At 34.6% G+C, this 16,115-nt stretch overlaps 1 protein-coding gene across 3 annotated transcripts; it reads right to left on the reverse strand.

Annotated features, from left to right (window-relative positions):
- Nucleotides 1-685: 685 nt before the first annotated feature.
- LOC112526788 (protein REDUCED WALL ACETYLATION 4-like) lies at nt 686-12,816 on the reverse strand. 3 transcript variants are annotated; one of them, XM_025137207.1, is made up of 16 exons: nt 12,481-12,816; nt 11,444-11,535; nt 10,322-10,459; nt 10,177-10,233; nt 10,012-10,084; nt 8,587-8,745; nt 8,260-8,409; nt 7,024-7,279; nt 6,508-6,623; nt 6,322-6,408; nt 6,134-6,222; nt 5,966-6,028; nt 5,787-5,843; nt 5,151-5,247; nt 4,903-5,061; nt 686-1,250 (listed from the first exon to the last, which is right to left on the reverse strand). In XM_025137207.1, the coding sequence occupies exons 1-15, from the start codon at nt 12,511-12,513 to the stop codon at nt 4,906-4,908; spliced, it is 1,623 nt and encodes a 540-aa protein (XP_024992975.1). In that variant the 5' UTR covers nt 12,514-12,816; the 3' UTR covers nt 686-1,250; nt 4,903-4,905. The 3 variants fall into 3 exon arrangements, 2 of the variants coding, with proteins under 2 accessions (XP_024992975.1, XP_024992976.1); XM_025137208.1 differs by lacking the exon at nt 686-1,250 and adding an exon at nt 1,635-1,705; XR_003070650.1 differs by lacking the exon at nt 5,151-5,247.
- Between the last annotated feature and the right edge of the window lie 3,299 nt (nt 12,817-16,115).

The following is a 16,115-nucleotide window of genomic DNA, read 5'->3' on the forward strand; positions in this document are numbered from 1 at the left end:
ATGTGTAGGATGGAACACTTATGAATTTGATTACAAGACTATCTTCAAGAGAATCTTTTAAAGTCTTGTCTACAAAATTAGAGATGCATAAAAAAGTCCCGATCCGATACTTGACACGAAAGCCCAGGCCTCGTAAGGCTAAGCCTACGCCTGGCTTTAAGACCCGATCATATCATCTTTTCTTTCAAGACCAGATTAAAGTTCGATCCGGTAAGAGCAAAGGTAATGACCGAGAGTCTTACCCGGTAAGTGAGGACGACAACTCTTACCATGGTTAGCGCTTACCAGGTAAATGATTGCATACGATATCGTTTTGATGGAATAAAATCTTACACGGTAAGTGATAGTATTAAGTTTTGCCGGTAAGCAATTACCGGGGTAAGCTTTTGGTAAATGGCCACTAAGACTATTGTTGGTCAATATAGTGAAAACATAGCTTCAATTTATTAGAGGAAATATGGTTGGGACTACTGATGTCAGTACGAAAAGAAAACGCTTAATGGAGCCAACCTCGTTCTTGATAGTAAAACTAAAACAAAACATCAAAGTATGTGGAGTCTGGAGGGTAAGACGTATACAGAAATCTACTTTACATAGTAGTGAATGTACTATGAAACCTCTTAAATGTGAAAAGTGTTCAAAAGAAGGGAAAACATACAAGAACAAAATGCATTTCATTTTTTATGCAAAATTTAACCTTTTGTTTATGCATTTTAACAAGTACATAACATGATGTTGTACGTACACAAGAAAACAACTACAAAAGAAGGAAAAAAAAGGACTCATCAATTTGAACTTCAAGTGAACATGAACCTAAATCACATACATTTACATGTTTCAATTCGTACACAGAATATCTCACTCGAAAGTGAGGTCTGAATGTGCTGATGAACCAACCAAACTAAACATACTCTGTATATACCACATGGAAGCATCTGGATGGGTTGGCAAACCAAAACCAGTATATCTCACTTGAATGTTGGGTCTGGATGGGTTGACGATGATGATGAAAACATATTACAAAACCATGACGACTGGCCTTCGTGTCATCACAAATTATAGACAGAACGGGACAAGGAATGGTAAGGATTTTGCTGTAAATTGTTGGAAACGATACCTTCTAATGGAAATGAAGATGTATACGTGAATTTGTTTCTGGTCGATCTATGTATGTATGTATATATGTATATTTCGTGTATGTCCAAGTCCAACAACAAGTATGATCTAACAATCTTTGATGCATCCATTTCCTGCAAATTCAAATTAACAACCAAAAACCTCATGTAAATCACTAATAATCAAGTTGAGAGATTTTTATTCAAAAAAGTACAAGACTTGGATCCTGCATAATAGCACACTTTTTACAATTATGTACTCAATCAAAAAATAGACATGTACTTTCACAATCATATCAAGTTCATCGGTTATATCTGACAAGAATCATCAATAACAGTTGGGACAAATAATACTCTCTTCATCAAAAAAAAGTATCCGCTTGTTCTTTTGTCCCAGATTGATCATTTATAATTAAAACTGACTGTAGGAATATATGTATATACCATTGATAGATTTATTTTTCTGCAAATATAAAACCAAACCAAACGTACTCGGTATATCCACTAAACGAAGGGTATCATCAATTTTGCAAAAAGAGTAGGGGTCTTTTGAGTGATGTTATATCCTTCCTTCTAGCAAAAAATTTCACCTGTTCAGATTTTTGTAGGTGTTACAGGTTTTGTCCAGTGCACTTTACGAAAATTGGTAGGAGAATATATCATAAAACAAACCAATGGACCAGTAAATCCCATGCAAAGATAGGGTTTGGGGTTAGAATATACGCAGACCTTGCCTCTACCCCAAAAGGTAGAGTGGTTGTTTCCATAAAAACCCCCGCTCGTAAAAGGAGACAAACAAACAAGCGACGGATACAGTAAAGAAAAAATGCATTAGAGACGATTGAAAAAAAAAAGGAAAAGGTTAAACAAACAAGGAAACATAGAAGAATACTACTATATGAACTAATTGTACACACTGAAAAATGTGTTTTTACAACATAAACATTAAATATGTGAGTTGAAATTTTGTGCAACTGTTACCAAATGCCTATTACTTTCATTTATATTTTCTAGACAGTAGATCTAAATCATCTAACTCAGTAAATTAAGTACTAGTTGTTTCTTGATTGGTTGAAATATACACATCTTGTTAGCAACGAGTCTTAGACCTACAAGCCATTGGTTCAAGAGATTCAGTGGGTAAGAGTTGAACTAAAGATAACAACGATATTACTTGTGATATACATATACATGTAACGTTTTAAGAAGCGGAATCGTAACTCGAGGCGTTTTCCTTCCACGCCCTGAGGCGGGGTGCAAGCCTCTAGGCATAAAACAAATAAAATTCATAAATATTAGTAGTAAGCAAAACATAATTCCATAAATTGAAACGTCATAGATTCATAAAAAACTAGTTATACATCTAAAAACATATCAATCTACAACTTATAGTTCCCCATAGCATGATCAAGTTGTATAGCTCCACAATCATATCCATAATCACTATCACTTTCATCTTCCAAATCCACAGAAAACAGAAAAATAATACAGAAAACTGAAAATAATATAGAAAATAGAAAACAGAAAATAAAAATAATACAGAAAAACAGAAAACATACAAAAAAATATACATAACACATTATACATATAGAAAATACATTATACATTATTTATGATATAAAACATATATACTTGACTGAAATATATATAATATAATATAACACATTATACATAAACTAAAAATATGGACACAAACTAAAAAGAACTTACTCTTCGGGTTGGCCTTTGAGATGATATCTTCTTGAGAGAGGAAAAAGTAAGAAATGGAGAAGAAAAAAATGCTGTTTGGAGAGGCATGCGCCTCAGAAACGCCTCACGCCTCAATGCACCGCCTCACCATTTGAGGCTTAAGCCTCGTCCAGGGACCATGAGGCGCCGCCTCATGAGCAGTTTTGGACCGCCTTGCCTCGAGGAACGCCCCGAGGCGTACACCTCAAACGATTTTGAAAACCATGTATACATATACATACACCACAAATTCATCGAGAACCCAGGGAACCAACTATTCCTGATGAATAACACTTTATATTACCCAATTTTGTAAAATTTCCTTTGAGACATGTAACTATAACATGGCACTTCTCCAATTGGAATAACAAGAAACCCCGTTATCTTTTATATCATCATTTGGTTAAAGATTCTTTCCTTTCCTATACACATGGAACTAGTTTCAACATCAATGAATTTATTTTCTTAGTAGTTTGAGTCATCAAGCGTATAATTTTCACAAATCTTCATCTTCAAATTCAACTAAAAGAACCTTAAGTTTTTTAGAGTGGTGGTTGTATTTCATCATCATCCACCAAGAAAGTCATCCAAGGGGAGAGAGAGGGAGAGCAATATGTTGTGTATTGAGAATGTGTGTGTAAGGAGGGAAAGAGCTGCAAAAAATTCATCAAATGGATCATTATATTCACTAGTTCTATGTGGTATTTTGACCAAAATATGTTTTCTAATCAGGGAAGCATATATCACTTGGAAAGAAGTATATTTTCTTTTTAAACATCGAAAGAGGGTACTATAGCCATCTGGAAAGTAATGATTCAATATATAGTTCAAGGTGCGGAATCAGATCTCGAGGCGTTCTCCTTCGGCGAGGCAAGGGCCGTGAGGCGTATGCCTCGGGGCAGTCCGAGGCAAGGCAGATGTATATATATACATACAGGATCAGGTTCCAGTGAGAAGGGCAGTTATGGTGAGAAGCGTAAGAAGAGATCACTAACCTTGGATCGATCCTAATTGAATGTCAACATTAATGAAGTGCACTGAGATGCACCAAATCAATTCCCTTCTCAAGCACCATTCATGGGTGGGCATGAGATTAAAAGTGATCAAGGTTCAGATCTCTTCTTACGCTTCTCACCTCAACTCTTTTTCTCACACGATCTTTCGTCTATATATATACACTGTGTATAATACAATATATACTAAATAGTGGTAGACTGGGGAAGAAATAATATTAATATATATACGCACACACAAGAATGCTCTTCAAAGTGGGAAATAAAATATATATGTGTGATGCTCCTCAAATTGGGAGAACGGAGAAGACGTTGGAGAAATGAAAACTACAACTACAAGAGCAAGAGAGTAGGAGAAGGACGAGCAAGAAAATGGGCTATTTTATAAAAAGAAAAATCAAAAAACGAATTTTTAAACCCTAATTTCTAATCCCCGCCTCAGGTGCCTCAAAGCCCGGGTCAGTGGCTTGAGGCGTACGACTCAACTATCCCAAGAGAGGCGCCACCTCAGACACAATTTTCTGGCGCCTCACCTCAAGGCATGCCTCGAGCGCTTTTTAGAACCATGGTATGGTTGTGTGTACGCATAGAATGTTCTTTAAGCCGCATGTCAAATAGACTGTAAGATTAGTAGGAAGGAAAGGAGGTCCCCATGACATTGTGTACTGAAGAGCTCCCCCTCTCTCTATATATATATACACACAAACACACACACTCACTAGAACACGCACATATGCCCGAGATAATAGCATTTGAAGTATGAAAATGATGAATAATGTTTGAAACAGAGGCTCTCCCATGGCCCAACAAGCTTTGTGTGTAGGGAGGTTCTTTACAACTTCTGGCGTATATATAGACTGGTTATGTTGTGATGTGTTATATGTGTGCTTTCCTGTGCTCTAAAATTTAAAAGCAACCTTAGAGATCACCAAGAAAGTGCTGCAAAATCATAGAGCACACAAAAATAAGCATTCTTCATCACTAGCAAGTATGTGCATGTTTTTCAAATGTGCAAGTAAACTTTCAAGGGACATAGAAGGGCTTACCGGTCATTGAGGAATCTGAACAACAATGGAAGCAATCAAGTATAGACATGCAGAAATTGCTGCTCCAGCAAGAAAATTACAAAGAAGTTGTCGGTCGTTTTTAGTGGGTATAAAAACTGACTTTAGTGTGTTTGTTAGTTCAAAGAGCCGGCAGGATATCTGCATAAGAAGAAGAAACGTAACAGATATAAGAAACTAGATTTACCACATTTCATCAAATAAGAAGGGTGTATACAGATTTTGCTCACCAAAACATAAACTGCAGTTGTAAGCATGAAATTCAGCAAAGGATAGTCTGGGATAAAAGAGAGAAGCCACTTTGGCTGTCCATTGGGGATATCTGATCTGCACCATTCACGTTGATTAGAACTCAGCCATTGCAGTTTTACCTAGTATTAACTCGAGTTCTTCAAATGATTTAATCTCTAGTATCCTTTCATTGCAACAAACAGAGCAAAATGTACTAGCTTCCTCTGTCCCACAAGAATAGCAAGATTTTCTTTTTTGGGATGTCCCGCAAGAATCGCACCAATTTCCTTTCAGGGATGGTCCATAAGAATTGCAGCATTTCCCATTTTGGGGAACACTTTTTAGTTCATATACCAATTTACCTCCTTTGTTATATATAAGAAAGTAGTAAAGTGACCTTGGCCCACAAGATTTTTTTTCCTATAGAATATTGTGAAAATTAAACAATAATCACAGTATCACACAGTACTTGGCATAAAGGGCCAAATGTTGCAATTCGTATGGATGGCAGGGGTAAGAAGTAAGAACAATTACAAAAACAAGAGGGCTATGAATGCAAAAATAGCCTAGTGGATGAAGATCAAGAAACCATAACAAAAGTACTGGTAAGAATAAGAGAAAAGAGTTATGCTCACCTTAGCCAGATGTGGAACTGGGAAATGTATGTCTCCAAAGTGATCTTTCCGAGCCACCTATTATCACATAGAAAATTTTACAGGTTGAGACAAATCTGTAGTAAGTAGAGCATATAATGCACACAACTGTATGTTCATAATCCCGAGCATTAAAAAGGTGTTAGCTAGCAGGAGCTTACGCGAAGAGGGTTAATGAGTAATTCCTAAGATGTTGAGTGAAATTCCGCAAGCATATATACACACTGCAAACACAAGAAAACTGTGTTATAAGATGGAGCACGCAGAATACTATGGATCTTACACTAATTAAATGTATGTAACAATAGAACAAGAAATCGACTACATACGTTATAGGTATCCATGATGTGTAGGGATGATATTTGTTGTATGTAACCTTGTCTAACTTGTATATATATTCATACCACATATATCCAGCCTGAAAAGAAGCTAATATAAGCCCACAAAAACTTAAACAGGAAAAAGAATGTACATGTGAAAAGAGGAAAAAAGAAAGAAGCTTAAGATTCATACTGACCAGGACAGATACTGAAACGATGGTTGCTTTTACGGAATGTCTCCGCTTACTATCAGACTCTTCAAGTTTTTCTAACCACTTTTCAACCTAAGACAACAGAATACAACATAATATAGTTTTAGCAATAGCATGTTACTACTAACTAGCATGTGGATCTTGAGAGATATCAAACTTTCAAAAGCTTACATTAGGATGAAGATATGCATATATCATTCCAATGATCCATATATAGCGATCAAGCCCAGATCTGAAATGCCACTCATGCAATCGAGGGAGATCTGGTTTGGCAGGATCACTGTACCCTGCAAAAGCAAGAATTTACGTTTAAGAAACTTGTGGTTAAACTAAAATTATATTGTAATAAAAGTGAACAAAACTGAAGTCGACAGCTTCTTTTTACTTGCTGCAACTGTATTCAACATGCTACAGATTTCAATTTGAAAACCTTATGATATTCAAAGATTGATTGGATATTACATTGCACAAAAGAAATATCTCAATAAAAAATTATGAGAGTATGTGCAGTTTATTCAATAAGAGGAGAGGAAAAGCTATCCCTTGAATAAAGTTTTTAATGAGCCAGAATCGAAATATAGAGCTTTTAGGATTAAATACATGGTCCCACCACTATGCAGTTAATCATTATGCTGCCTATTGGCATACTATATTATTAGCATGTACTCATTAATGGACTAAACTAACCTAATAAGAACGCCAATGGACTCCAAATGAATTCAAAAATTCCAGGAATCTCCCAAACCAAGATAACCACAAGAAAGCATGCAAGGATCTTCATAATCATCACTGATCTTATTTCATTATACTTGCTGCCAATTGCAAGTGCTCCATACACCATAAGAGTAAAAAGCGTGTGCATTGGACAGATGTAGTAGAGCATATAATCATTGTCAAGAACGATACAACAAAAAGCCACAAAGAAGTTTAGCCTCCACATCATCTGCAATGAAAAATAAGAATATTAGGTGCAACTATAATATAAATCAAACTGTAAAAGTAAATAATAAAAAATAGCATGAAAAAGTTTTCATATATGCTAACGGAACGGCTCTAACTTCTAAGTAGCAAATGATATTAACATAAAAGGAGTGTTGAAACTAGAATATAGATCCCACAGATATGGACAGGTATTCATAAAGAGCCATATAACTTCCAACTTTAACTATCATTATTTTTTACAGTTACAACCTAAATTTCATAATTCCATTTGGAAGTATATCTTGGAACTCTGGTAAATTGCCTTGTTGTGCTTCATTTTCATGTAGATAGCTTGCATGAAGTCTCAAGCAGCCATGCTTCACTTCATTTTGACAAGTTTTAGCTATATTGTTGCTTTATCTTTCTTCTCTTTCTATTTTTGTCATTTACCTTTTATACTCCAATTTCTAATTTTATGTATTATCCATGCTTTGTAATATAGATTCAATAAAAGGAATGACCTTTTCATGAGAGTAAGGGGACACTTTGATTGGTAGAACAGATTTCTCATCACCAAACATACCGACTAGAATTTTGATGCTTATCCGATAAGGAATGTATGAATCGAATCTTTTTAATGATTATGTCCGAACGCCACTTCAAAATGGAATTCAAAGGGGTCAAAAAGGAAAGGATACTCTGAATCATAGAACTCCAATGAAATATAGGATCAACCAACATTTATCAAATTTGAAAAAGAGTCAGAAGAGATGGTTGATCCTCTCTTTTTTCTCGAACGAGAGATTCTTGAATCGGGATCCTGATGCATATAAATATAAATGGTCCACTGGAGCAAGAATTTCCAGGAACATTTTGAACATTTCATTTCTGAGCAGAAGATCCATTTTCAAGATACCGATATTATTACCAACAGCCACAATAGAAAGTCACAATTTTTAAAGGGTTACATAAAAACCAGCAAGATAAGTAGTAAGAATTAACCTGAGCGAAGCGTGCAATACTGAAATCCTTGCGGATGTAGTAGTACGAGAAGTTTCCAAAACCAGTCATCCAGACATATGCAGCAATAAACACACGAATAGCATTATATATCTCCGTAGCAGCAAAGTAATGATACATCAAAAAGAGAACCTGCCCAAACAAGAAACAAAAAAAGCAGTTTCAAGATAACAGCCATTTTGTACTAGTAGAAAATTGACGTGTCACCTTGTGTAGGCAATAAGTAAAGTTGAACTCAGAAATGTAGGGGAATTAATTCTAATATCCACAAATATGAATTCAGAGTAAAGATATTGTGAAAACTCTTGCCTGCATCCATCCTTTCCACTCCTCTGTTTGATGTCGATTGAGGTAAAGTATCGATTTTCCAGAGAATGCCGACTTGTCAGTATGTTTCTTCAGGGAAGTCATTGCTGAAACTATGATAAGGAGCACGTACAGGAACAGGAAAAGATCGCGATTGTAGCTCTGTTCAAGAAAAAATGTATCAACTAAAATGCACCAATAAGCATAAAAATAGTTTGTTTTCAGTTACCCAAGTGACACTTTAGGTTTCAAAGATAAACCAATTGTGTTACTTGTGGAAGGAGAAAAGCAGAACAACTGTCCATCCTCCAAAAATCAAGGTAAACACATAAATGAATTCACCATGAATCGCACAGTACAAGCAAAGACCTGTTGTCGTAAGGTGAGAAAGAGAGAGGGAAGCAACATGGAAACACATGCAAGGGGAGAGGGGGGGGTCTGAGATGACCAGACATCTGGAAGTTATCACAACAATTAGCTCATGCTCTAAGTGAAAAGCCTGTACATAGAAGATCTGACAAGAGCTGACCACTTATTAGAGCCAGGGGTGGAAGGCAGTAGGCAGGCCGGTGCCCCGCATCCCCCAGCCCAATCCAAGAAAAAACTGTTTTATGAGTCCACAAATTCTATAATACCCACTTTCATTGAATCCACACAAATCAACTGCAGCTCTCCCATTTCCTAAGTTTCCAAAATTTACAAAACAGGCCTTCTATTTTATTTAGATTTCAAGTTTACACTCTTGCCTTATTCTTTAATTTGGTACCCAAGTGCTAGATCCTAGATATATTTATGTGTAAAGCACCTATGTTGGTCAGTCGGCTTGCTCACTTGAGTTCATGAAAACTTTAACTTGCTGATAATTGTATTCATCAGATGCAGTTTAGAAATAGTATTTTGAAACCCCTATAAAATTTTCAATATAGATTTTTAAAATTTTCTGCAAAACAAACTAATCAATATTGATTTTTGCAAAGCTCATGTGTTAAGAAAAAATTTGTTCATTTCTTTTCCAAATCATGAGACTTTATTAAGTTGTTTGCATACAATATTTATCGTTGTTATTTTACTACACAGCACGACCTCAGATGACCGGACCCCCATCATAATTCCTAGCTCCGCCCATGATTATAGAAGCTGCTTTTGATAAAAACCTAATCCTACCATGAATACAAGAATCATTGCACCTAAAATAGCAAAAGAGGATATTTCAGCAATCACTCTTTTTTTGAGGCACTGCCAATCTCAACATTTTTTTATAAAGCTATAAACAAGCGTTTTAGTGTGATGATTCCCAAATTTTTATTTCAAGACGCCTGCCATAAATTACCAGACCAAACACTTAACTCACAACAGGTTGAGAATACAATCTTAGTACTATAAAAAATCAATCTAGCAAGCAAAAAGTAAAACATGAGGTAAGAGAACCTTGGTAGATTCTGAAATCAAGCTGGTGCGGTCAGATATGTAGAAATAGAACAAAATTCCTCCAAATTCTGACCTGCGTAGGGTTGTGTAGATGTAATTGTTGCATCAGTTTAAAATAGAAAGAAGCATCAATATAAATCTATCACCAGCAAAGTCACGACTTACATTGCTCTCAGGGTTGCTCGATTCTCAAGCAAAAAACAATCCTCCATTGTCACAAATCTACAAATAACTCGGTGCAGAATGTAAGGAGGGTAGTGGAACAATGAAATATGGAAACAAGAAAAGGAAATCCAGCAGATTTCCTAACCTAATTAAGTTAGCTTTAATGGAAGTAGCAGGCTGCTTCATTGATGCCACTTTTGTGAGGCCTCCTTCCAGCAAAACAGCACGGTCATCTTCCTCCTTTGTTTTGGTTTCCAATTCGACCAAATTGTTGTCCGAGTGACTGTTTCCAGAAAACACATGTAAGTGAGTTTTAGAAGACACTATAACACTCAGCAAGTCTTTTCAGATGTTCTAACTTTTCCTTGGTTTCTGTTTTTCTGGGCAACACTCTCTTTCTTCCAAAACTAAAAAAATAGTTAACAAGTCAGGGTCTTCATGGAAACAGCCTCTGTACCCCTAGGGATAGAGGTATGGTCTGCATACATCATACCCTCCCCATACCCTAACTCCTACCACTTCTCAAATTTGAGACTAGATATGAATCATTTGAAATTTGACAAGCAAAAAGCATATAAGTTCTAAGAATGAGTAAATCATGACCACTACCAATGTTAACACTAAAGTTATCATTTCTTTTCCTTTACTTAGGGATGGTGTAATCATGAGAATAGAGAATGTGTACGAGACGATGTAATTAGGAGAAGAGGAAGCGTGTATTGCATCACAAGTTTCTTTCTACTTTATAGGAATTATGGTGATTTTGTTGGTAAAGTTGATGGTAGACATAGATTTGCCCTTCTAATTGATCTGAAAACAGAGAAAAACAAAACGGAACTAGTAGCAGGTCATCAAAGCAGACCTCCTCCATCTCAAGTATGTAGAATAAGTTACATGTACATATTTTTAACTGATGTGGAGCAGTAGATAACATCAGATATTGTGGCAATTGTGTATAGCTTAAACAACATATGGCAGGTAATCAGACCACATAGCAACAAAAGTCAGACTCAAAAAGATCCTAAGAACAAAGATCAATTGATTGTAATTGATTAGCTGGAGGCTGGAGCACTCTCCGTGTAACATTTTAATTTCCACTCATTCAAACAGCCCTAAGACACACAACTTATAATTCAAAGATGTTGTGACAACTGAAAGATAATCCATCCCACCCAACCAACTGCATACTCTCAGGCACCAAAGGAAAGCCTATTCGCAGAGCACATAGAGAGGAGATCTATGAAGGTGCATAAATTAATAAGCTTACACTTTAGATGCAGATGAAGATTTTTTATATTCCAACCATTCAGAATATATCCAAGCCACAAAAATAGGAATGATTGCAAGCAAAAAGGACACCTGCAATAACATTAATAACAATAAAGGCCTTAGTACATATCATGTGGAAGTCTGAGACACAATCCGAATACAAGTCACTGAAGATAAAGTCACACAAACTGTAGAACAAGAAATACAGACTTACACAGAAAACATGGAAAATACATACGTGGACCGACATGGCAACAAAATATATTTTCTGTACGTATATTGATTAAACAAATTACACATAACACCAACTCTTTAAACTTAAAAGGTCTCTTCTTTCCTTTTCACCTTTTTATGTTTCCATCTAACAACAATATTATGATATATTGATATGGTTTAAGTTTTGCAAGAAAACCCTTCCATTGAAATATTCAATATACTAAAAATACTTAAACTTTAGTTGTTTTTAGCATGTTTCCTATAACAGTACAACATATTATGGTCCATGCCATGGGCAATGAATTTGTATTAATGTGACTACCGAAGGGAACCAATGGGTTTACTTTCTGCTAAATGATTTCATAGGTACAAAATGAAGATTATGCTAATAACTACAACAGAATAAATAATCTTAAATCTGAAAGGAAAATGTCAAAATCAGCTATCACACCAACTATCTTCAATGTTGAGCGATTATCAAATACTTCACAAGTTCAGAAGATAATTGAAGATAAGTGCATTCTCTGAGTAGAAGTGAACGCATCCCAGATACAGTAAACTAGCCAACTCATCTTCAGATAATGACCGATCATACATTCGAATGCATTTATGCATTACCTAACCTATTATATCGAGTACAAGCGCACACAAGGCTACATTAGATCTTACACTTAATGAACTTAGTCACTTTAAGTTCAAAAAGTGATCTGCAGCTCAAGAAAAATAAACCAAATCCCAATAACTACACACCGACGGATGCCAAATTAGACTCATCACTGAAAGAGTCTCAACACAAGTAGTAGCAGTTTTTATATTTACCTGCCCAGCTGTTAAAGGTCCAGAAACAACCATTTTCGTTGCAGAATTGAGAAATCGACAATGCCAGAAGAACAGAGGCACTAAGAAACTCGAATTGAAATCAAATCACGATACACATAACCCAATTTGCGCATCAATGATTCGATGGACCCACAGACACATAGACACACTGGTATAAATCTCTGCAACTGTATGTAGGGGAAATGGTAATGGTAATGTTTATATATGTAAGGTAGAGAAGATAATGAAACCCTAACTACCCTTAGAGAAGAAGGAGAGATCTGAAGCAACAATAATTTAGTGATGGATTGGTTGGGATTGGGGCTGAAGTCGTCGGTTGCTTCAAGAAATGAACATAACAAGACGTCGGAGGAGGTGTCTCCGTCTGTGTACGGAGTCCGGAGTCAAATACTATGTTTTTTTTAATCCGACATTAATGGAGGTTGTAAGAGCTTTGGGTTAAAATACAAATTTTGTAGATTCGGAGTATTTTTTTTTTTTTTTTTTTAGATTTAAGTTTTTATTTGGCGCAGGATGATTAAAAAGTGTTTGGGATTGCTTATAAAAACGGTTTATTAGTTTATTTCGGTGTGATACCGATAATAAGCAATTGAGTGTTTGGATAAACAACTTATACTAGTGCCGCACCGGTAATAAAAAGTTTTTGAAGAAGTTAAAACATTCTAACTTATAATAAGTTGATAAGCACTTTTATAGAAAAGTATAAATTGTTTCAAATAAACAATCTCAAACACCCCTTAATGTAAAATGAAATACGGTTGTTTGATAATTGTTTAGAATGAAATTAGGGTCCTAAATGGTTTAAGGAGGCGTAAAACACAAAATTATTCAAATGGTTCGTTAGAAGACAGACTTTTTTTTATCAAACAAGATTATCTCTTAACGATTTAGAGAAGTTGTCTTTTAATAAAACTATTAATAAATAAACAAATAACCTTTTAATGAATCGATTAAAACTTTATGTTGTTCCACATCTATTATCGTTATTAACTTATCATATTAAACATACGTTTAGTTATTTAATTAAGTGGTTAATTAAATCTTGTTAATGCCATTAAGTAATTAAAATCAATCATATTATTTTTATTTAAATATTATGATTGATTATTATATATTGGTTGTTATAAATAACAATTCAAAACCCATTTAAAAATTTAATATATTTTCAAAGTTAATTTAATTTATTCAATTAACTATTAATTTAATTATAAAGTTATAAATTAAAATTAAGATAAGAATTTTTAAGTTATATTTGTGGGTAATATATTAAGGGACTGTTTACTAAACGTTTACCCAGTAAGTATTATCGGGTAATTTTTTTTACCGGATGACAGGGTCAAAAAATTTACCCGGTAAAAGCAACGGTAAAGATGGAGAGTCTTACTCGGTAAGTGAGGGTGACGACTCTTACCCGAGTAAGTGCTTAGTGGGTAAATTACTGCATATGATACAATTTTGATGTATTACAATCTTACCCGATAAAATAAATTATAATGTTTGCTCCTAACCTTAAGCAATTACCGGATAAACATTTAGGAAAACGACCCCAAAAATTATATTTGGCATGTTAATTGATTTAGATCAATATGATTACAATTTCTTTTTGCCTATAATTTATTTTAGAATTAAATTTGAGCCACTAATTTAAATTAATGTAGTTAACTCATTTCATGGATTATGTTATTTATTTATTTTTCAGCTTATCAATATTTGATTTAATATTGATTTTAATTGCATTTTAGCACACTTGTATTTTTAATTAATTATTCATTTAAAATTGGCAGTATAATGAATATACCTATACAATAATAGCTCTGGGTTCGAATGGCATTTTACCCCTCATCACAACTCATGCGTTGATTCTTCAACATCAGTCGGTTTGGACTTTCACTTAGTTTCACCCAAGCTTTATCATGATAATGGATAGATCAGTACATGCGATTCGATTAAGTTCTACATAATGAGGAATGCTATCTTTTTTTTACCAGAAAAATACGAACTAAAAAATTTGTATCTCGCTTGATTTATCGTGTCCTTCAAGTCGTACGTTGCTTTCTACCATATCGTTTTAAACGAAGTTTTTCCATAACATTCTTATAGTTTGGAACCATTATATTGGTAGTATAACAAATATAACCAATAAATTAAAACAATATCTCATTTAACCCATCATAGAATAATTATTTGATTACTTAATTATTTTCTTTAAATATTCATTAAGTTTCTTAAATTGTTTATTTTTTACATATATTTAAACGTTTATGGGTACTAGAAGGGTATTTGCACAATGCAACGAGATAAATCACCATTTAATATTTAGTTTTTATTCTTTGTCTCTACCGATATAATACGATTTTATTTGGTTTTGAGAAAGCGATAATGTTTTTATTTTTAAATGAAATATAAATTTGAAAATAGTATAAAAATATGAAAAAAAATAAAATCGATATTAATATCAAATTAACGATTTAATAGTTCTCGGTTTTTTGGTGTAACTTCTTTAATTCAAATTTTTATTATAATTTAATTTAGATTTAATAACAAAGTAATTTATTTTTGGTTTAATAATATATTTTTTTTNCTCAAAAGGGGTATGACGCGATTTGGGTAATTGTTGATCGTTTGTCTAAATCTGCACATTTTCTACCGATAAGAGAGAAATACTCTTTAGAAAAGTTAGCGCAAATATACATCAAAGAAATTGTTACCAGACACGGTGTTCCTTTGTCTATAATTTCTAATAGAGATAGTCGATTTACTTCCAAGTTCTGGGAAGGACTACAGAAAGCTTTGGGATCTGAAATTCGATTAAGTACAGCTTATCATCCGCAGACTGATGGGCAGAGTGAAAGAACTATTCAGACTCTCGAAGATATGTTGAGAAGCTGTATCATTGATTTCGGGGATCATGGGATGATCATTTGCCATTAATAGAGTTTGCGTATAATAATAGTTATCACTCTAGCATTCAAGCGACACCATATGATGTGTTGTATGGACGTAAATGCCGAACGCCGTTGTGTTGGAATGAAGTGGGTGAAAAACAATTAACGGGTCCTGAAATTGTTCAAGAAACTTCTGAAAAGATTGAACAGATCCGCGAAAGAATCAAAACAGCACAGGATCGCCAGAAAAGTTATGCAAATAATCGTCGAAAGCCGATTGAGTTTGATATAGGTGATTTTGTGATGTTAAAAGTTTCGCCATGGAAGGGTGTTGTCAGATTTGGGAAGAAAGGAAAGATCAGTCCGAGGTATGTAAGGCCATTCAGAATATGTAAACGAATTGGGCCAGTAGCATATCAATTAGAGCTACCAGAAGAGTTGAATCTGATTCACAACACTTTTCATGTGTCGAATCTGCGGAAATGTTTGGGCTATCCGAGTTTAGCTATACCGATGCCAGAGATTCAATTAGATAGTAAATTGAATTTTGTGGAAACACCGGAAGCTGTTGTTGACAGAAAGATCAGAGTACTTAGAAACAAAGAGATAAGTCTGGTTAAAGTACAGTGGAAGTTTCACAAAGGACCAGAGGCGACCTGGGAGTTGGAGTCAAAGATGAGATCAGAATACCCGTGGCTTTTTGGTTAAAGGAATTCCGGGACAGAATTC

This window comes from Cynara cardunculus (genome assembly GCF_001531365.2).
Source record: "Cynara cardunculus var. scolymus isolate 2C chromosome LG 14, CcrdV1, whole genome shotgun sequence".
Taxonomy (NCBI): domain Eukaryota; kingdom Viridiplantae; phylum Streptophyta; class Magnoliopsida; order Asterales; family Asteraceae; genus Cynara; species Cynara cardunculus.

What these genes read in the sequence shown, in the direction of transcription:
- LOC112526788 (XM_025137207.1), bottom strand. Translation starts at nt 12,513, where the DNA reads ATGGTTGTTTCTGGACCTTTAACAGCTGGGCAG. An exon ending in TCCATTGGCGTTCTTATTAG is followed by an intron (nt 6,624 to 7,023) that starts GTTAGTTTAGTC and finishes TTGCTTTTGCAG; the next exon opens with GGTACAGTGATCCTGCCAAA. An exon ending in CAACTGCAGTTTATGTTTTG is followed by an intron (nt 5,062 to 5,150) that starts GTGAGCAAAATC and finishes CTTCTTATGCAG; the next exon opens with ATATCCTGCCGGCTCTTTGA.